Raw genomic sequence first — 20,828 nt, forward strand, 5'->3', positions numbered from 1 at the left:
AAAAGAAACTACAGACCAATACTCCTCTTGAACATAGACATAAAAGTCCTTAACAAAATATAATCAAATCATTCTCAATTTATAAATAGGATTGTATGTCATGACCAAGTAGAACTTATGGGAAAAAGAGGGAAAAATGTTGGTTTGTCATTTAAAACCCCGTATAGTTCACCATATTAAAAAATACATAAAATTGTCTCAATTCGTGTGGAAAAAGCATCTTTTAAAGTTCAACACTTATTCATAATAAAAGCTCTCAACATAGTGGGAATATAATGGAACTTCTTCAGCCTGATAAAGGGCATCTATGAACAAAATCTGCAGCTAACATCATACTTCATGGTGAAAGGTCCATCCACTGAAATAGCTAAAATTAAAGCCTGACCATCGTTGTGTTGGTGAAGATGGAGCTCCTGCAGTGCACATGCATTGCTAGTAAGAATGGAAAGTGGCATAAGCACTTTAGAAAAGACTTTAGCAGTGCATTAAACATGCACTTACCATCTGACTTAGCAATTACGCTCTTAGGTATTTGCCCAGGAGAAATCAAAAACTTAGGTTCACACAGGTATTAGTACAGGAATTTTCCTAGCAGCTTTATTCTTAATAGCTAAAAACTGAAAACATCCCAAATGTCCATCAACAGGTAAACAGATAAATGGATATTGTGGTATATCCATACAGTGGAACACAGCTCATCAAATGAAAAGGAATGAATTAGTGATATGTGCAATAACATGGGTGAATCTCGAAAACATTCTGCTCCTCTAACGAGGCAGAAACAAAAGATAGATTTTTATGTGACTCCAATTATATGAAACTGTATAAAATATATAGATCATTATTCACCTTGAGGAAGGGTTTTTGATGGAATTATGTGGGGAGCCTCCAGGGAATATTTGGTGGGGTAGTGAAAATGTTACATATGTTGGTTATGTACCTGTATATAGTTTTAAAAATACATCAAACTGTACATTTAAAACATAGTACATTATTGAGAGCTGTCTAGTAAGAATGTATGAATTTGTATACCAAACATATTGAAATTGAGTCTTGGATTATTAATTTAAGTATGGGATAGGATTGTATATACTAGATGCACTACTGGTATTTCCATAGATAAGGTAATTAAATTTTCTTTTACTTTAGTATCCTTAACAAAGATTTAATGTTCTATGATTCCATTTTCTTAGATTACGAGAGAAGATAGTTTAAGTCATAAAAACTCCAGTGTTCAGGATGCTGCCACAAACAGGTATAGTTCTGAATTAAATTGATGTCCTTATCTGCTACCTTTTTGGGTCTTTTTTCCTCTTCCTCAAATCTACGGTCTTGCAGGTATTTTTTCCCTCCTAATGACAGGGTCTCATTCTGTTGCCTAGGCTGGAGTGTGGTGATGCAATCATAGCTCACTGCAGCCTCCATCTCCTGCACTCAGATGATCCTCCTGCCTCTGCTTCTCCAGTAGCTGGGACTATAGGTGCACACCACCATGCCAGCTAATTTTTTGTAGAGTTGGGGTCTCATCATGTTGCCCAGGCTGGTCTTGAACTCCTGGGCTCAAGTTATCCTCCTAACTCGGCCTCCCAAAGTGCTGGGATTACAGGCATGAACCACCACTTCTGGCCAAGTTACTTTTACTCACTCGTGTTCTTTATTTTTCTTTATATGGTTTTGAATTACTGGGTAGTATTCTTTTCTTTCAGCTTGAAGGACTCCCTTTGGCATTGTATGTAGGGCATATCTACTTGTAACTCTCTGCTTTTGTTTATCTGAGAATGTCTTACTTCTTCATTCTTGAAGAATACTTTTTTTTTTTTTTTTGAGACAGAGTCTCACTCTGTTGCCCGGGCTGGAGTGAGTGCCGTGGCATCAGCCTAGCTCACAGCAACCTCAGACTCCTGGGCTTAAGCGATCCTACTGCCTCAGCCTCCCGAGTAGCTGGGACTACAGGCATGTGCCACCATGCCCGGCTAATTTTTTCTATATATATTTTTTAGCTGTCCATATAATTTCTATTTTTAGTAGAGACGGGGTCTTGCTCTTGCTCAGGCTGGTCTCGAACTCCTGAGCTCAAACAATCCACCTGTCTCGGCCTCCCAGAGTGCTAGGATTACAGGCGTGAGCCACCGCGCCCGGCCTTGAAGAATACTTTTGCTGGATATAGAATTCTTAATCGACAGCGTGTTGTTTTTTTTTTTCCTTTTAGTACTTTTAAATATGTCCTCCCACTGCCTTCTGGTCTCCATAGTTTCTGATGAAAATTTGGCTATTATCTATGAGGATCCCTTGTACATGATAAATCACTTCTCTCTTGAAACTTTCAAGAGTCTCTCTTTGTCTTTCAGTAGTTTAATTAATATGTCTCATGTGGATCTCTTTGAGTTTATCCTGTGGAGTTCATTGAGGTTCTTGGATCTGTAGATTCATGTCTTTCATCAGATTTGTTGAGTTTTCAGCTATTATTTATTCAAACAGTCTTTCTGCCCCTTTGTCTCTCCACCTAGGACTCCCATAATGCGTACATATATTGATATGCTTGATTATGTCCCACAAGTTTCTCAGCTTTGTCATTTTTTTTCATTATTTTTTCTTTCTGCTCCTGTTGCTGAATAATCTCAATTGATCTATCTTTAAATTCACTGATTCATTTGCCTTCTTGAATCTGCTATTGAAATCCTCTAGTGGTGAATTTTTAATTTAAAAAATGAAAGAAGTTATTACAGTTATTGTACTTTTCAGGTCCAAAATTTTTATTTGATTCCTTTTTATAATTTTGTCTCACTTATTAATATTCTGTATTTTTTGACACATTGTTCTCTTGGTTCCCTTTAGTTCTTTGTCCATGGTTTCCTTTAGCTTTTTGAGACTATTTAGGGCAGTTGACTTAAAGCCTTTGTCTAAGTACAGTGTCTGCTTTCTCAGGGATAGTTTCTGTTAATTTCTTTTTTCCCTGTGCATGAGCCATACTTTCTTGTTTCTTTGCATGCCACTTAATTTGAAAAGTGTTCATTTTGATTTTATGATGTATTTCTGGAAATCAGATTCTTCCCCTCCCTAGGATTTCTTGTTGCTTGTTGTGGGACTGTAGTTACTTGTTTATATAGTAACTTTTTGAAACCATTTTGTCATGTCATCCCTAATGTCTCTGTTCCTTTAACTCAGTGCTCAGCTAGTGATTTGACAGAGATTTCCTTAAACAACTGGAGCCTAAACAGAGAGAGAGAGAGAGAAAGAAAGGAAAAAGTAAAAGCAAAAATAGAAAAGAAACTTTCTAGGTCTTTGCAGATTGACTATGTTGTGGTATTACTTCAACACTAAACCAGGCTGCTTATACTTTGACCTTATCCGATGTTTCCTGCTTCCATCTGATCCCCAAGATCAGCTCGAGGAGAAAGCTTGTGCTCTTCTCCAGTCTGTTCTGTGTAGAGTCCTACCCTTGGCACCTGCTTGGCTTTCTAAACCCCTCTGCCCCTCACACTGATGCCCCAAAATATCTTACTTTCCCTCTTTTCCTCCCAGGCTTTTGGCATATTTATTATTTTCCCCACTGTTATTTTTTGTCCCTGTTAGCTAGTGGCTTATTCATTTACCTTTCAATGTTTTCAAGGAATAACATACCTCAGAGAATTCTGAGTTAGGCAAAACAAAGGCAAGTCCCTGTGTCTGTCCTTTAGGGAATTCACAGACAGGTCAAAACAGAATAACAGTTTCTTGGGAACAGGTACTAACACCAGGAATGTGAGCTGCTGCCTTCAAAACCACTGCTCCAGGGAGCAAGGTAGGGTGGGAATAAGTTAAAGCACCACAGAACTCTCCTACTGTGTTTCATTGGCCTCTGGTTAAGCATTTATTGGTTGCTGTAAATCTTTGACTATCTTCCAGAGATCTGATAAGGTTGATTCTTACCACTTTGTCAGGGTTTTTGGTGTTTCTCAGGAAGGAGGTGTCTACCCTACCATTTTAACTGACATCACTTGCTGCTCTCATGCACAATGTTTAAAGTCAGGTTGATCACATATATAGTCGGCCCTCTATCCATGGGTTCTGCATCCATGGATTTTCAACCATGGACTGAAAATATTTGGAAAAAAATGCACAAGATCCCAAAAAACAAAACTTGAACTTGCCACCCACTAAGTAGCACATTGAATCCACATGCATGAATGGATATATAGGCATTGTAATTAGGTATTATAAGTAATCTAGAGATCATTTAAAGTATATGAGAGGATATGCTTGGCTTACATGCAACTACTACACCATTTTATGTCCCTGGTAAAGGAGTTGAGCATCTGTGGATTTGCATATCTGATGGAGGTCCTAGAACCAATCACCCAGGTACTGAGGGGCAACTGTAACTTAAATCAGTAAAATTTTCCCTTTTTAAAATGCAGTTCTGTGAGTTTTGACAAATGTGTAGAACAGTTAATTCCATTACTCCCCAAACTTCCCTCATTTTCCTGACCCTTGCCCTGATGCTAGCCCCAGGTAAACACTATTCTATTTTTGGATAAGCACTGTTCTATTTTCTGTTCTAAAGTTTTGCCTCTTCCAGCATATATCATATGTATGGAATCATACTTTATGTAGCTTTTTTTTTTTTTTTTTGAGACAGAGTCTCACTCTGTTGCCCGGGCTAGAGTGCTGTGGTGTCAGCCTAGCTCACAGCAACCTCTAACTCCTGGGCTCAAGCAATTCTCTGCCTCACCCTCCCAAGTAGCTGGGACTACAGGCATGCGGCACCATGCCTGGCTAATTTTTAGTTGTCCAGCTAATTTCTTTCTGCTTTTTTTTTTTTTAGTAGAGATGGGGTCTCGCTCTTGCTCAGGCTGGTCTCGAACTCCTGAGCTCAAAGGATCCATCTGCCTCAGCCTCCCAGAGTGCTAGGATTACAGGCGTGAGCCACCACGCCCGGCCCTTTATGTAGCTTTTTAAAAAAATTATTTATTTATTTATTTTATTTTTAGAGACAGAGTCTCCTTCTGTTGCCCAGGCTTGAGTGTAGGGACCTGATCATATCTTCCTGTAACCTTGAACTCCTGAGCTCAAGTGATCCTCCTGCCTCAGCTTCCCAAGGAGCTGGGACTACAGGTGTGTACCACCACACCTAATTTTTTTAAAAAAAAGTTTTAGAGACAGGGTCTTTCTGTGTTTCCCAGGCTGATCTCGAACTCCTGGTCTCAGATGAACCTCCCACTCTGCCTCCCAAAGTGCTGGAATTATGGGCATGAGCCACCATGCCTAGCCATATGTAGGTTTTTGAATCTGGCTTCTTTCACCTGAAATAATGCATTTGAAATTCATTCTTATATTTATCTATAGCTCATTCTTTTTTATTGCAGTATTCCATTGCATGGATGTTACCACAACTATACCATTCGCCAGTTGAAAAACATTTGGGTTTTTTCCAGTTTTTGGTGATTATGAAAAAAACCCTGTCAATGTTCTTACAAGTTTTTATGTGGACATATGTTTTCATATTTCTTGGGTAAATATCTAGGAGTGGGATTTCAGAGTCATATATAAGTATATGTTTAACTTTATAAAGAATTAACTATGTGAATGTTTTTAATACTTTTAATGTGTATGTTTGTATCTATAAACAATATATTGTTTTGCATGTTTTCAATTCTGTATCAGTAGTAACATACTATATATATCTTTCCTGAACTTTTTGTGATTTTTACATATCTGAATTTTTAAAAATTATCCTTGTTTCCTTCATTTCAGCTGCTATTAAGTGAGTTTGCCACAGTTTATTCATTTTTTTATTAATGGACAAATATTTGTTCCAAGCTAACTTTGTGTGTATTCCTCCTTATATACCCATGTTGTTTGTTTGTTGATTGTTTGGGGCATTAAGTAGAATGCTGGGTCATGACACATGCTTTGCAGAATAGATGAGAAGATCCTGGTCTGTTACTTCCCATGTTTTGCAGCAGTGTAAACTAGATAGGATTAATCTTTTTTTGAAAGATTGAGAGAAGTCGTTCTAAAACATACTGCACTACTTTCAGTGCTCACTCTTCTGTATCTACTCATTTCCTCTGAGCTGTTTCTTCTTTTGGAAACACAAAACTATTTTTTTTCTTCTCTAGTAACTTTTAGATTTCAATACTTACTCTTGATGTTCTGCATTTTCATTATATCTGCATATAGGTTTATTTTTATTCTTGTTCGTATTCAAGGTGGGCTTTCAATCTGAATACCTATCTCTTTTTTCAGTTCTGGAGAATCATAAGGCATTATCTTTCTCAATATTCAGTATCCATTGGTTGGAACATCTTAATCACTTCTCTGTGTCTCATAACTGTTCTTATTTTTCATCTCTTTGCCTCTGTTTACCTCAGTGTTGTGGATGCAAACAGTACTAGCTTCCACTTCACTGATTATGTCACTTTTCCAATCTAGGGCTTTTTCTCCATCTTCTAGTAGGATTGATCAGGAACTGCTATGTCACTTGCACACTTTTCAGTGATACGGGAGGGCTGAGGTTTCCTGCTGGATGTGATATCTTGGTGGATGATGGTCTTTTGGCTGTGGGTTTTCCCCCTGATGTTGAAGCCATCTGTAGGACTGCCCCTATTCTCATTACTCCTGTCTGAAGTTGGACATCCTTGTCACTACAGCCAGGCTTACAGATGCTGTGGCATCTTCTCACCTGGCTAGTCCTGTTGCAATATCTGGGACACCATGGATATTGCTTCTGCCTTCTACAGCAGAGCTCTCCAGCCTGTGTCCTTAGACGGTGGCTTCTCTTGATGGTTTCCTGACTATTCTCCCACATCTCAGGTATCCTGTATAATATCTGGTCCACTAAGCTTTCTTGTTCATGTATTGTATAACAGCTTTAAAAATATATATATCTGTTGATCTGTTTTGTCTATCTTTCCATCTTTTATATAATTTCTCTGGATTTGATGCTGTTGGGGAGGACTGCAGCAATTAATCTATCCATAATCTTGAAACCATCCTCTTCTACTGTGTCTCTTTCAGGATTTACTTAAAGTTTCTGAACTACCATTGGCACCCTGTAATGGTTTTTGGTGTTATGAAATTTTTGTTTTGTTAAAGATAAATCTTTTTTGTCATTTTAGTGAGATTTTAGGAGGGAAGCAAGGTAGTCTGCCATTTTGATGCATCTGGAAATGAGTTTGACATGGATTTGAAAGCTTTTCTCTGTGGGTAAAAAAGGGTTTCACACAGGCACATGAGTGCAGCGCTGGCTCCTATCATGTTCTTCACCAGCTGTAATTTCTCCTTCTGCCACATGAATTTGTATGCTGCCTTAAGCCCTTTCTTTGAAAATACTGCCTAAACCTGTAGAGATCCTCCATGATATGAATTTGTCTTTTTGTCTTCCCAGTGCTGTGTTAAGTGAGAATAATGTGCCCCTCTCCAGAGAGTCTCTTGCTCTGACACATACCACATCTGCAGACAGTGGTTCTGTTCTAAAGGTAAGAATACTTTTTTTTCCCTACTTCTTAACATCTTTGCCAAAGACAATCTTGAATCCCATAGTATAACCAGGGACGTCTGATGATTTAGGATTGACACTGAGACTTAGGCTGTGAGAAAAGCATTGACTGTAGTTCTCTAGGGAAAATCCTATTGCCACGTCCGTCACAAGAGAATCTCAGGGTTTCTGCTCCAGGTTGTGTGTTGTTCGTTTGTATTTTTGTCTTTGGGGTGGTCTTGGATGCTGGCTACGCTTCCACTAATTTTTCCTTTTAAGAAGATATAATGTTAAATGCAAATAGGCACTTTTTAAGTGCTTATAAGATTAAAGACTTAAGGCTATATCTGTAACATATAAGTGTTTTTGTTGAAATTTCTAGTCTGATTTACTCTAGAGAACGTAAGCTATATGAGAGACTTGACCTGTTTTATTCATTGCTGAATCCCTAGTGTCTCAGACAGTACCTGGCACAAGTACTAAATAAATATTTGTTGACTCAAATGAACTTTTTGAAATAACAAGGACCTAGCATTAATTGTGTTGCTACATAACCAGCTCATCCCAACTTCTCCCTTTCCTCTATCCACTTGCCAAATCCTTACCAATTCCGAAATCATAGAAATCCAGTTCATTGTCCATGAATGTTTTAATTTGCACGTTAAATTAAAAATTGTCCTTTCAAATGAACACTTAAACCATTTTGCTCTTTTGTTGCATAATGTACATTTATTGTAGAAATTTACCAAATAATCCATAAAAAGGAAAAATTAGAAATTAGTTATATTCTCACTACCCAATGACAGTGTATAGTTAGGTGTATAATCTTCCAATCTTTTGGGCTTAAAGGAAAAAACCTAATCTAAATATCTTCTATCAGGAGTTTATTTTCCACAAATTAAAATTCTAAAAAGATAAATTGACATCTTGACATTAGTGATTGAAAATCATTAATTGGAACCTGGGAGGTTTTTAGAACAGAGAAGGACATTTAGTTCAAAGATTTATTGTATATATAATATATACTAGATAGCATGCTAGGCATTAAAGATTTAAAAATGAATGAAACATAGTCTTAGCTTAACTGCTTATAGTCCTGTGGGAGAGAGAGGTGTAATACATTGTGGTAAAGACTTGCACAAGCTGTCGTGGTGCACTTAGCCCAAGCAGAGTGGGAAAGGGTGAGGTAGAGGGGAGATGTGAGATGAGAAAGAAAAATTTTTTCATGTCTATGATTAAAATTAAATTGCATGTTGAAATATAAATAAGAGATTCACCAAGGCCTGAAGGCAAATAGAAATGTATAAATGAAGGGCCTTTTTTATTATGTGCTATGCCCTAGGTTCTTATTTCCCTTATTGCCAGATTGGAATTTTATCTTTCATTGTTTTAAAACTCCACCCCCGCCCCCACTGCCTCCACTCCAGTACAGAATTGTGTCCTCCATAAGCTACTTCAAATAACAATTAAACAGAAAGCATTAATTAACATTTATGGGGAAGAGTTCATATTTTATTGTTTTGCAAACAGTGAAGCACCCAAGCATTTGGAATTTAGACATCTCCTTTTTTCAGTGTCTCCTGTGCTGAACCTTTTACCATTCTCATCTAGTCTAAAAGTGAAGAGGCAGAACAGTCTTAACCCCAGCCAAGTTTTGTCTCACCAGAAGGAAAAGCTATTTGAAAATTTACATAGCACTTCAGCTTAAGTCCCAATTGTAGTCTAGCTCCCTCTCTGTGCAGAAGTGGAGTCATTAATAACCATGACTCATGAATGTTCTTGTTTGTTGAAAGGATTAACACTAACCGGGCATGGGTCAGAATTATAAATTGAGAGGATATGGAAACAACTTAGTCTGATAATTGAGTCATTTGACAACTCTAGGTTCCTTGTCTTCCATAGGAAGCTACAGATGAATTGGATGCTTTGCTCGCATCTCTAACTGAGAATCTCATTGACCACACAGTCACACCTCAGGTAAATACACTTTAAAGCAGTAAGATGGAAAGGAATTTCTGTTTTGAAAAATGTTCCTGCTGGATTTCAATTTTTGCCTTTTTAACAATTTAGTTAAACTTTTCTTTAATAAGAGTTTTATATTTCAGTAACCCACTGAGCATTCTCTTTCTGTACTAAAATTCTACCACTTTATGTCACTGTATAGAAATCACTTGTCACTGTAAGCGAATTTGTAATTCAACACCATATTAAATAACGTGAGAGAACATACGGATAAATCAGCTTCTTGAAACAATAAGGATATATTTGATGTTTTAAAAAGTTTTACAGAAACGTGGGAGCATAAGAATGATTGGCATTGAACATATCAATCATTCTTACAGTCCAGAAGATACTGTGATAAACACAGTTGTCCCTCAGTATCCATGGAAAATTGGTTCCAGGGCCCCCTTCAGATACAAAAATCCATGGATGCTTATATAAAATGGCGCAGAATTAGCATATAACCTGCACACATCCTCTGTATACTTTAAATCATTTCTGGATTACTTATAATACCTAATACAATGTAAATACCATGTAAATAGTTGTTATACTGTATTGTTCAGGGAATAATGGCAAGAAAAAGTCTGTACATGTTCAGTACAGACAACTGTCTGTCCCCCCCCCCCAAATATTTTCAATTCTTGGTTGGTTGAAGCCATGGATGCAGAACCCCTGGATACAGAGGGCTGGCTGTACTGTGACCATAAAACAAATAAGAAACAGTTTCTTCCCTCCAGGGACTTATAGTCTAGTTGGTGTGAGAGATACACAAATAACTAATTTAATGCCTTGTGAGTAATATGACAAGAATTGCTGTAGGAACTACTAATAGATGCCATCCTGAAGGATTGGAAATACCAATGGTACTTTTGGTGGTTGCTGGCTGTTTGCTTAGGTCTCAAATTTGGGGTATATATTGGAATCACCTGGAGGGTGTATCAAAGCACAGATTGGTGGGCCCCACCTCCACTTTGCTAATCTGGTATGTCTTGGGTGAGGCTTGAAAGTTGCATTTCTGACATGTGCCCAGGTGATGCAGATGTGGTCTGGGAACCTCCTTTTGGGAACTACCAGCTTAGATCAAGAAACAAAAAGACCTTACCAAAGGATAAGAATGTAACCACAAGTCTGGAAAAGTCTGTCAAACCGTTTTTTGATTACTATTTAGTATTCTTTTTCTGTCTCTCTTTTATTTCCTACTGTTAACGTGCATTTAGAAAATATGGGTAGGAAAATCATACTATGTAATTTTTTTCTTTTGGTGATTATCTAACTTATTTTATTAAGACATATACTTCTGTTGATTTTTTTCTTATCAGGATCTAACATCCCTAGTGCAAGGACTAATCTAAGTTACCATAAAACAAGTGGGTTTCATTAGATTATAATTCTACATATAGAAGTAAGATCTAGAAAACTAAATGTTAAAGAAGAGTATAGGCTTGGTGCCATGTCTCAAGCCTGTAATCCTAGCACTTTGGGAGGGCATGGCAGGAGGATCACCTGAGGCCAGGAGTTCAACACCAGCCTGAGCAACATAGAAAGACCCTGTCTCTACAAATTATAGAAAAATTAGCTGGGCATGGTGGTGCATGCCTGTAGTCCCAGCTACTCAGGAGGCTTAGGCAGGAGGATCGCTTGAGCCCAGGAGTCTGAGGTTGCATTGAGCTATGATGATGCCACTGCACTGTAGCCTAGGCAACGGAGTGAGACCTTGTCTCAAAAGAAAAAAAAAGAATGTAACAAAGGCCCTTTGATTCAGGGCCAGTAGTTTTTGCTACTACTTATGCATGCATAATAATTAGAGAATGACCTGTGTATAAACAGATTTTTTTTCCTGTGTATTTTCTTTGTGGTATTCATTTGGATTAGTCACAATCCATTGTTCAGGATGCTACCAAGAAGGCTATGATTATTTGTAATTAACTGAAACTTCAGAAAATAAAACATTAAACAATACTGGGTGTGGAGTGGGGTGAAGTCCTATTAAATGAACTGAAAGTAGTAATAGCATTCTTGAGTAGTAAATTTTTAGTTTACTAGTTACTAGTTAAAGAGATTCTCAAAATTATGGCAGTTTCTTTGCTGAGGTATAGCGTCTGAGCATCTGTGTTGTGGAGAAGGGTCTTGGATTCAGAAGTCCATGTCAACTCAAGGAGGCCCATGAAGAATTACCGCCCCCTACCCCACCACAATGCATTTCATAATAGAAGAAAGTATTATGAGTATAATTATGAAAATAAGTCAGTCTTTCCTAAAAGTAAATACGTATATAAAATTTATTTTAGGTGTCTTCAACATCCACGATTACACCTCGGTGGATTGTTCCAGTAAGTTCATGACATTTGTGATTTTTCTTCTGGTTACCCTCTCACAGTAAGGCCTAAAGGGATCACCAGGTTCTTGTTTTTCCTTACACACGGAGGTCGTTATCAGAATTCTGTTAACTGAACTTAATGGCTTCAAACTAGTGGCTTAACCTTTCTGTTTGTAAATGCTTAACGTTGCTGACAAAAATGAAAATCTGAAGTGAGGGATGGTTAAAAAAACAAAACCACTGTGATCATCAAAATCATCTTCCTTATTGCCGTAGTCATTAGTGAAGCTTTATTTGGAGCTGAAGTTTGACTAGGTGGGTGTTGCTACCCCTGTATGCAGACGTGTTGTGTATCTCCCGCAGCAGAGTGGAGCCATTTCTAATGGACTTGCAGGATGTGAAACGCTCCTGGCGGGGAAGGAGGGACGTGGTAACAAAGATGGAATCTCGCTGATCTCTTCCCCAGCGCCATTCTTGGTAGATGCTGTGACCAGGTGAGAAAATTATTTCTCAGTTGCAATTCTTAAGCATCTATTAGAAGGAAAAATAATAAAATTTATTATATTTGAAGGAGCAATGTCTTTAAATAATGTCTCTCTCTCTGTCCCTTTCTCTGTATGACAGAGGACTCCTATCCTGAGTAAAGAGCCCCTCCAAATCAATAAGATAAAGACAGCTCAATAGAAAAATGGGCAAAAGACTTGAATAGGCAACTCACAAGAAGATATCCAAATGGCCAATAAGCATTCGAGACGGTGTGCAACTTGCCTAGTCACTGGGGACTACACATTCAAACCACCGTGTGACACTGCTACATACCACCAGAATGGCTAAAATGAAAACAACATAATATCAAGGGTTGGTGAAGTCATAGGGCAACTGGAACTCTGTAAATTAGAATAACCACATGGCAAGACCCCATCTCTACAAGAAATAGAAAAATTAGCTGGGCGTGGTGGTGTGTGCCTGTAGTCCCAGCTACTTGGGAGGCTGAGGCAGGAAGATCACCTGAGCCCAGGAGTTTGAGCCTGCAGTGAGCTGTGATCATACCACTGCACTCATGCGTGGGCAACAAAGCAAGACCTTCTCTCCAAAAAAAAGAAAAAGAAATAGGTTTGATAAGTTTAGCAGTTGTCTACTAAAGCTAAACATATCCAGTGACTCAGTGATTCTATTTTATGTACATTTCCAATGGAGATATGAATATACTTGTATGTCCATCAAAAGACATGTACAAGAATGTTTACAGCAGCTGTATTCATAATAGTTCAAACTGAAAACTTGCCAAATGGCCATTAGCAGTCAACTAGATAAATACTAGAATACAGTAGTGAAAATTAATGAACTGCAGCTGCAGTATAGCACTATAGATGAATCACAGAAACATAATTGTGTTATCTATTTCTGTGTAACAGATTACCACAAGTTTAGCAACTTGACACACATTTATAATTCCATTTCCCGTGGGTCAGGTGTGTGGACACGGCTGAGCTGGGTCCTCTGCTTCAGGGTCTCTCACAGGCTACAATCAGATATTGGCCAAGGCCAGGATCTCGTCTGAAAGCTCAATCAGAAAAGGGTCTCCAGTCACGGCTGTTGATAGGACTCAGGTTCTGAAGAGCTGACTGAGGGCCTCATTTCCTAGCTGCTGATCCAGCAAGAGGCTACCCTCATTCCTTGCCGTGTGGGCCTCTGCAATGTCATTGCTCACTACATCCAAGCACACAAACCCAGAAAGCAATATGGTCTGCTAGCAAGATGGAAGTCATGTCTTGTATAGTCTAATCACAGAAATGACATCCTTTTACCTTTGCTATATAATACTGGTTAAAGCAAGGAACAGGGCCTGCCCACACTCAAGGGGAAGAGACCACATAAGAATGTGAACACCTGGAAGTGGGGATCTTTGGGAGGCATCTTAAGAGTCTCCCCACTGTAATAAAAGTAAGCAAAATCAAGTTCCGAAAGAAGCATAATTGTATAATGGTTACCCTTAAGGTGGTTAGTGACTAGAAGGCAGCCAGAATGAGGCTTTTGTGTTTGATATTCTGCGTCACGTTCTGCATGCTGATTATAGAAATGTATGCAATTTGCAAAAAGCCATCGAGCTGTAAAGTCATCATTTGTACACTTCAATGTGTGGATGCTATGTACTTTTTAAAAATGATGGCTGGGTCTCATCTCCACAGATTCAGATTTACTTTGGAGTGTTCTCTATGTGATATTTTATTTCAAAGGCATAAAAATCACAAGAACAAAGAATAGGAGAGGAGACAACAGCAACTGAGAGATCTCAGCAGGTTTTAGAAGCAGCTAAATCATATAAGTGGTAACCAATTTAGCAGAATGGAGTAAACTCAAATCAAAGCCTGAATAGGAGAGGGAGTGGACACTGAGAAAATGGAAAGCAAGCCAATTCACACTGCAGAGCCCTGAAAAGGCTAAGGAATCGAAGGTCCCAGATATTTGCAAAGATAGAGTACAAGGCAGGGCTAGGAATACGAGGATTAGTTGAAAGTACTCATGCCCATTTCAGCCATTTGCCGTCTCCCCACCCCTGCTTATGCTTGCATAATTCTGAAGTTTTCCTCTGGAGGAGCTTGGCTAGAAACGCTCAGGATCTGGGACTTTCCGTTTTCAGTAAGGTTCCGAACCGAGAACAGGAATGCTGAGTCAAAGTCTACACGCTGAAGGGCGAGCTTTCCCATCTTCCTTCTTTTCTCAGCTTCCTGAATGCTGTTGGCCACGTATAAATGCCTAAGGTAAGAAAGTAAGAGGTTTATTCTCCGGAGAAACCAACCAACAAATAGAAAAGACCTGCAGATACTAACATTTGTGGGTTCCCTGATGAAATTGCAAGGAAATGCCAAACAATTACCCAAGGGCCCATTATTTGATGAGTTTTGCCCATATGCAGCTTCCAAACACATTCCAGAGCCTTTCTCTTAAATATGGAGAGGGCCAAAGATTATCAGATATGTGAGAAAAGACCAAAACAGGTAAACTGATAAAGAAATAAGGAGAAAATAAAGGCAATGTGACTAATAAAAGAAAACTTCACAAAATGATAATATCTAAATTTAGAATATACTGCATCCATGCCATAATAACAAGAAACTTAAAAAAAAAAAAAAAACCCAGAAAGCAGTATTTTTGGAAATTATTAACCATGTTAAAAATAAAATCCAAAGAATGTGTGGAAGATAAGATTGAGGCAGTCTCCCAAAAAGTAGAATAAAAAGATAAAAACCAGGAGAGAAAAGGTAAGAAATTTGGAGCATTGGTCTAAGAAGTCCAATATATGAATCATAGGAGATCCAGAAAGAAGAACAGAGTCAATGGAAGGAGGAAATTGTCAAAGAAAGGAATCAAGAGTTTTGGAACAGAAAGACTTGAGTTTCTAGATTAAAGGGACCTGCAGAGTAAGTACCTTGGACAGAGAATGAAGATAGACCACACTACGGAACATCCTGAAACTTCAGAAGATCAAAGTTAAGAGAAGATGTATGGCTCTAGCAAAGGGAAATGAGCACATACAAAGAATGGCTCATCAGAATGGCAGTAGGCTTTCCTGAAAGCTAGAAGATAATGGATCAGTGCCTTCCCAATTCTAGAGGGCAATAATTTTTCACCTAGAAAAATTTTTCACCTAGTTTATATCCAGATAAGTTATCAGTGAAGTGTGAGATTAAAATACATTTTTAGACATAATGGTTTCTCTGAAATATATACTCCAGCCTTCCTCAGGAAGCTGCTGGAAGATGTATTCCATCAAAACAAGATTATTATCCAAAAAAGAGAAAGTCTTGGGACCCAGGAAACAGGTGCAGGGAGTACCTGGAGGAAAGCACAGGGAAGTTCCAAGATGGCAGCTGCCCAAGCGGTCTAGAAAGGATCCTGTCCATATTTGGAAAGCAGGATTTAGAGTTCCAGGAAGGATTTTGCCAAGAAAAAACAAACATGTGCTCCCGCTTCTGAAATTTTTTTATTATATGACATATCTGAATGTACTGAGAAATGATCCATGGTTCTACCTGAGAAGTTAGAGATTAAAGTATAGAAAACTGAGTAGTAAGCAGTCACAACAACAACAAAAAGGGAAACGGAAATTTTCCCTGAAAATTATTCAGTTCAGAGACAATAAAAATTGCACAAAACAAGAAATACACACTGATAGTTATGAAAATATTTACATAATTACCAGAGATAAGAAGGTAGGATTGCAGATCTGGTAAGGGGATGGAAGAAAGTTAAGCCTTCATGGTCCACAGTGGGTTGTCACAGTGTAAACACATCACTCGAACAGGTACAACTTTTGCTGCTTGTGAGGCAGAATCTCTGGAGGAAGGTTTGTTAAAAGACTGGCTGCTGGACCCTACCCTCGGAGTCTGATTTAGTACGTCTGGAGTACAGCCTAAGAATGTGAATTTCTAACAAATTCCAGGGACCATACTTTGAGAACCAGAGTTACAAAAGAATGAAGGAAAATACCAGAAAAAACAGTTGAAAGTGTCTGCCTCTATGCAGTAGGAATGGGGAGTGGTGGAGCAGGTGACTGCTATTTCATTTGTAAATCTTGTTAGTGCTTTTGACATTTTAAATCACTTCCTTTGTTCCTCTGATATTGTTTTAAGTTTTTATGAAACCAAATCAGATGTCATTACCTCCCTGCATCTAAGCTCATTCCGTTCACCTATAGCAAAGACTTGTAGACCCTCATGCAGAACTCTTGTCTTTTTATTTTTCGCAGAGCTCTGGCAAGGCAGAGTAACTAGTGTAGGAGCTCAGACACAGCCGTCTGAGACTGACTAAAGAAGCGTGGAACGGCTGCTTCCCCTGGTTATCTCCTGAGCGTGTTGATCTCGTGATCAGGACAATATGGATGTTCATACTAACCCTGACTCATTAAGAAATGGTTAAATATGTGTTTGGCATATTTTATTCAAGGAAGTAGGGAAAATTGTACTAGCTTTACATTTTATTTCAAAATGAAATAACCATCAGTTATCTAGAAAATTCCCTTCTGTGGAATACCTCATTGCTGGTTAGGTGTTACAGCATATTCAGAGCTCTGTAGTCTACTCTCAACATGCTCCATGTGGCACTAGTGGACACATAAATGTCCTCCCCCGCCCCCAAATGGTTCCATTGAGTAACCTATTCTGTCTTCCTTTCAGCTCTGTTCCCACTTTGGCCGAAGAAGCCGCCTTGAAGCAGAAGTGTTTACTGACAACTGAGCTGTAGGGCTGCCCTCCCCACCTTGTAACTGGAATGCCCAGCGCTCTCCAGCAGTCCGTCCTGGGATCCGTTTCAGCTGGAATGTGTTGAATTCAGGAGCTTGTCCTTTACTTATAGGTGAAAAAGCTCTACCTAGATTTGACTTAAACTCCATGAAAAAAAAAGCTGCATTTTCCGTCCAACTGGAAGAGTTTAATCACAATCACATTGCATATCTTCCCAAATGAGGGTATCGGGTCTTTAACTTCCTGTAATTTTATTAAAGTTGCAAATTCCTGAAACAAGGGAATGCCTTTCCCTCAGATTTCCTTCAAGCTGTTGGCTCCACCTAGTGGTTCTAATTGTTCCTAACAAATTCATAACAAGCCGCCTCCGGTGGTCATCGGCTTTTGTAGTGCTGTTTCCCTCGCTAGTGTCGGGGTGAGCGTCCTTGATCTGAGTACCTGTTACAGGAGTTGCACTTGCCCATACACTACCTGGAAATCAGGAATTCAGGAAATTAATATGGACACTGTGGGTACGTTTAGGGCCAGCTTTTTTACAATTTTTGTAGTACTAAAGAGGAGTTTAGAACACAGAGGGTTTTTAAATGTCTCCCACACTTTTGATTTCTTACTAGACTGGCTATCTTCATATTCCAAATTTATATCAAGATAAACCTTGAGAAGAACTACAGAGAAATCAATTGCCTGTCATTTTGTTATTTCAGCCTGCCTTCCCACAGGAAGCACTCACGTGTGCGCCGTGCACCTACTGTGTAACTCTGGTCTGGAAGGGGGTGGATTACTGTTCAAGAGACCCTGAGGCATCGGTAGTGAAGGCCTGGCGGTCCTCCACACAGGGCCTGTTTGGACACAGGTTTCATGTCCTTTCAACATAAGCTGAATAAATTTAGATCTTGCAAACTGGAAAAAAAATGATACGAAACAAAAACACCAGGACAGAGATAGGGAATAGGAGTGGGGGTGAAGGGATTTTTCTTGAATACCTACCCATATATGAAAGTAGACACAGCATGCTGAAATAACTTGCATTGCATTAGGAACTTTGTGTTAGTTTAAAAGAGTTCTTTAGAATTTCCCCATCCCTTTTAGTCTATACAAAAAAATTCTGAATGTTAAAGTGGTACATATTCATCATAGAGAAATGTATAAAAACATCTACCTATAATTCCAGTACCCAGAAATAACGATTTAGCTTTAAAATTTTAAAATGAATAAGGTAAGTCAGTTGCTATGGGGAATGAGGATAATCTGGAAACCATGCTGGCAAAGTCATTGATGATCCTTATTATCCAGGGCTGATGTTACGCTATACCTCCTGGAACTTGGTTTTTAGTTTTCTGACCTGTGATAGGTATGTAACTGAGCATTAATTTGTACTGCTCAGCATAACAGAACATTGAGTTTTATGATCTTTAAAACTCCATGGTTTGGACCGTCCCTGGGCTCCCTATAGCATAATCTTGTGCTCAGACAAACACACACTAGTGTCTGACAGAAAAGCTCAGGAATTCTAACCTTGCACTGTTTCCCAGGGAGCTCTAGAGATTGGAAACCACTTTTGCACAAAACGTTTTTGCTTAAGGAAAGAAAGTTGACACTTCTTGCTGGCTGCCTCCCCTTAGCCACTGTGCTAAGCTTGTGAATTTCATTGGTGGAGTTCTTGCCAGTTCTTAATTGTAGAACACATTTTTCTCACAGTTGCAAGTGACACCTAAAACCAGGGACTTGAGCCAGGACATGTTGGACTGGGCATCACATTTCAGTGTCTTGACAGCCCTAGGTGTCCTGCAAGATTAAAGTTATGCTGCCAACCACAGAGCAGCTAAGGCATTATGGCTTGGAAGGCCTAAATTTCCCATCCAGTTTAGGAGGTAGCATCATCCTTATTTTACATTTTCTCGAATTTAGGAATTAAGTAATTGAAAATATTCTAGGGGCCGGGCGTGGTGGCTCATACCTGTAATCCTAGTACTCGGAGGCCAAGGCAGGAGGATCGCTCAAGGTCAGGAGTTCGAGACCAGCCTGAGCAAGAGTGAGACCCTGTCTCTACTAAAAAATAGAAATTATCTGGACAACTAAAAATATATGGAAAAAATTAGCCGGGCATGGTGGCGCATGCCTATAGTCCCAGCTACTCAGGAGGCTGAGGCAGTAGGATAGCTTAAGCCCAGGAGTTTGAGGTTGCTGTGAGCAAGGCTGACACCACAGCACTCTAGCCTGGGCAACAGAGTGAGACTCTGTCTCAAAAAAAAAAAAGTATTCTGTAACCTTTATGTCTTCAGATACCTGTATTCTTGCCACTCAGAATATTGATGGGGACTTTGTTAAAATTCATTTGAATCTCAAGCTAAAAGTAAATTTTGTCCCTTGCGCTGACATGACGTGGTAAACGTAGAATTAACACTTGCATGCTGAATTAGCCCTGCCGGATTAGATACATGTCACATGTAAGTTTCGTGTCGTACCTGCTGCTGGTGCCATGCCCAGAGCTGCTGTAACGGCTCCTCCTGTTCTGCTCCCCTGAGAGTGGTGGGGAGGGGCAGGTAGGGAGGGGGAGATGTCTGTCTCTGTGAGAGGAGAGGCATGTGTGAACCCGTCGAGGATGCTGGCACACAGAGTTTGGAGATGATACTGGGTAAGGAGGTGGCTGGTGACGCTGGGCAGAAGCGGGAGGGGGCGGCAGGGGCACTGTAGGCTTCCCCCGTGGTTGCTGGGAGCACTGGCACGGCGCTACCTGCCCTGAGGGAGCAGATGGGAGAGGAGCCCCGAATCAGTCCATGTTATAGCCTGTGGGGGGATGGGGGAGTTGGCACAGTGGTTTGGAATAAGATGCGAAGGTTTCAGTTATCTGCCCAAGACTGCCTCAGAGCTTGTAAAATACTTAGTGCGATCTTATTTCTGACGCTTTTTCAGTAGCATCACCTTTGGACACACGGGAGGGGGCTCGTGGTCATGTCATTCCTGCTCTTCAGGAGACACTGCTGAACACAGGAACGATTAGACTCCTCGTGGGCTTATTTCCTTAACATTTTTACATTGTTTTAAGAAAAAAAATATTTCTCATAGTCTACTTTGTCTCTAGCTTTATTTGCTTTTGCACAGTCCCAGGTGTCCTGTGGACATGTAAGGATGAGAGCCCCGAGTTGGTCCTGGGATCCAGACTACTTGTTCTTGATGCTTCCCACTTGGCTAGAACTTGTACCACTGTCTTCTCTCAGCTAAGCCCCACATCAAAGTTCTGCTGTTCCTTCAGAAAGCTGGCAGAATTATTTGGCGGTCGCTTACATAAAGAAAAATCTAAGGGAGGGTGTTAAGCGAAGCTCTTGCCTTGTCTTTGAGCAGGGCCCACAGCGGTCTAGTGTAAAGGACAGAGACGGTGACTGCTATACTTGGCTCCGCTGCGGCAGCGCCAGGGCAGGGTCGGCAGCAACACACGCAGGCCGCACTCCGCTAGAGCCGTGTTGACAGAGCGGCTGCTGACCCCTGGTGTCGGGCTCTGTAGAGTAAGAGAATGGCTGCCTGCCATGGGAGGCAGGCAGGTATTCAGATGGTTTTGCATGTTAATCCGTCATTTGGGGGCACCCGGAACTTCAGGGCACTGTGTCCCCATTAACACATGCGGTAGCTGGACAAGGTGCAGTTGTAGGTCTCTGAGCTCATTTGTCCTTTTTTTCTCTCAAGTTAAACACTGGTTTTTCAGTGATCAGAAGAAAGTTGGAAACTTCATATGCGTTAGCCCCCGGCATCAAGAAATGAGTTTGGATTACAGCAGTTTGCGCTGAGCTGAGCTCTGCTGTGTCACCAG

General features: G+C 39.8%; 1 protein-coding gene across 5 annotated transcripts in view; it reads left to right on the top strand.

Annotated features, from left to right (window-relative positions):
• The window catches only part of EPB41L5 (erythrocyte membrane protein band 4.1 like 5), a 112,924-nt gene extending 93,919 nt beyond the window's left edge, over positions 1-19,005 (top strand). Inside the window, exons 20-25 of one of the 5 annotated variants that reach the window (XM_045559161.1) lie at positions 1,194-1,255; positions 7,370-7,460; positions 9,362-9,436; positions 11,752-11,793; positions 12,144-12,274; positions 16,958-19,005. In XM_045559161.1, coding sequence (XP_045415117.1) covers positions 1,194-1,255; positions 7,370-7,460; positions 9,362-9,436; positions 11,752-11,793; positions 12,144-12,274; positions 16,958-17,024 — 468 coding nt within the window. In that variant the 3' untranslated portion in view covers positions 17,025-19,005. Of the gene's footprint in view, positions 1-1,193; positions 1,256-7,369; positions 7,461-9,361; positions 9,437-11,751; positions 11,794-12,143; positions 12,275-12,404; positions 12,750-16,957 lie in introns of those variants that run through there. The other 4 variants (XM_045559162.1, XM_045559165.1, XM_045559163.1 and 1 more) reach the window with 4 other exon arrangements.
• The last annotated feature ends 1,823 nt before the right edge of the window (positions 19,006-20,828 follow it).

The sequence above is a fragment of the Lemur catta genome, chromosome 8 (genome assembly GCF_020740605.2).
Source record: "Lemur catta isolate mLemCat1 chromosome 8, mLemCat1.pri, whole genome shotgun sequence".
Lineage (NCBI taxonomy): Eukaryota > Metazoa > Chordata > Mammalia > Primates > Lemuridae > Lemur > Lemur catta.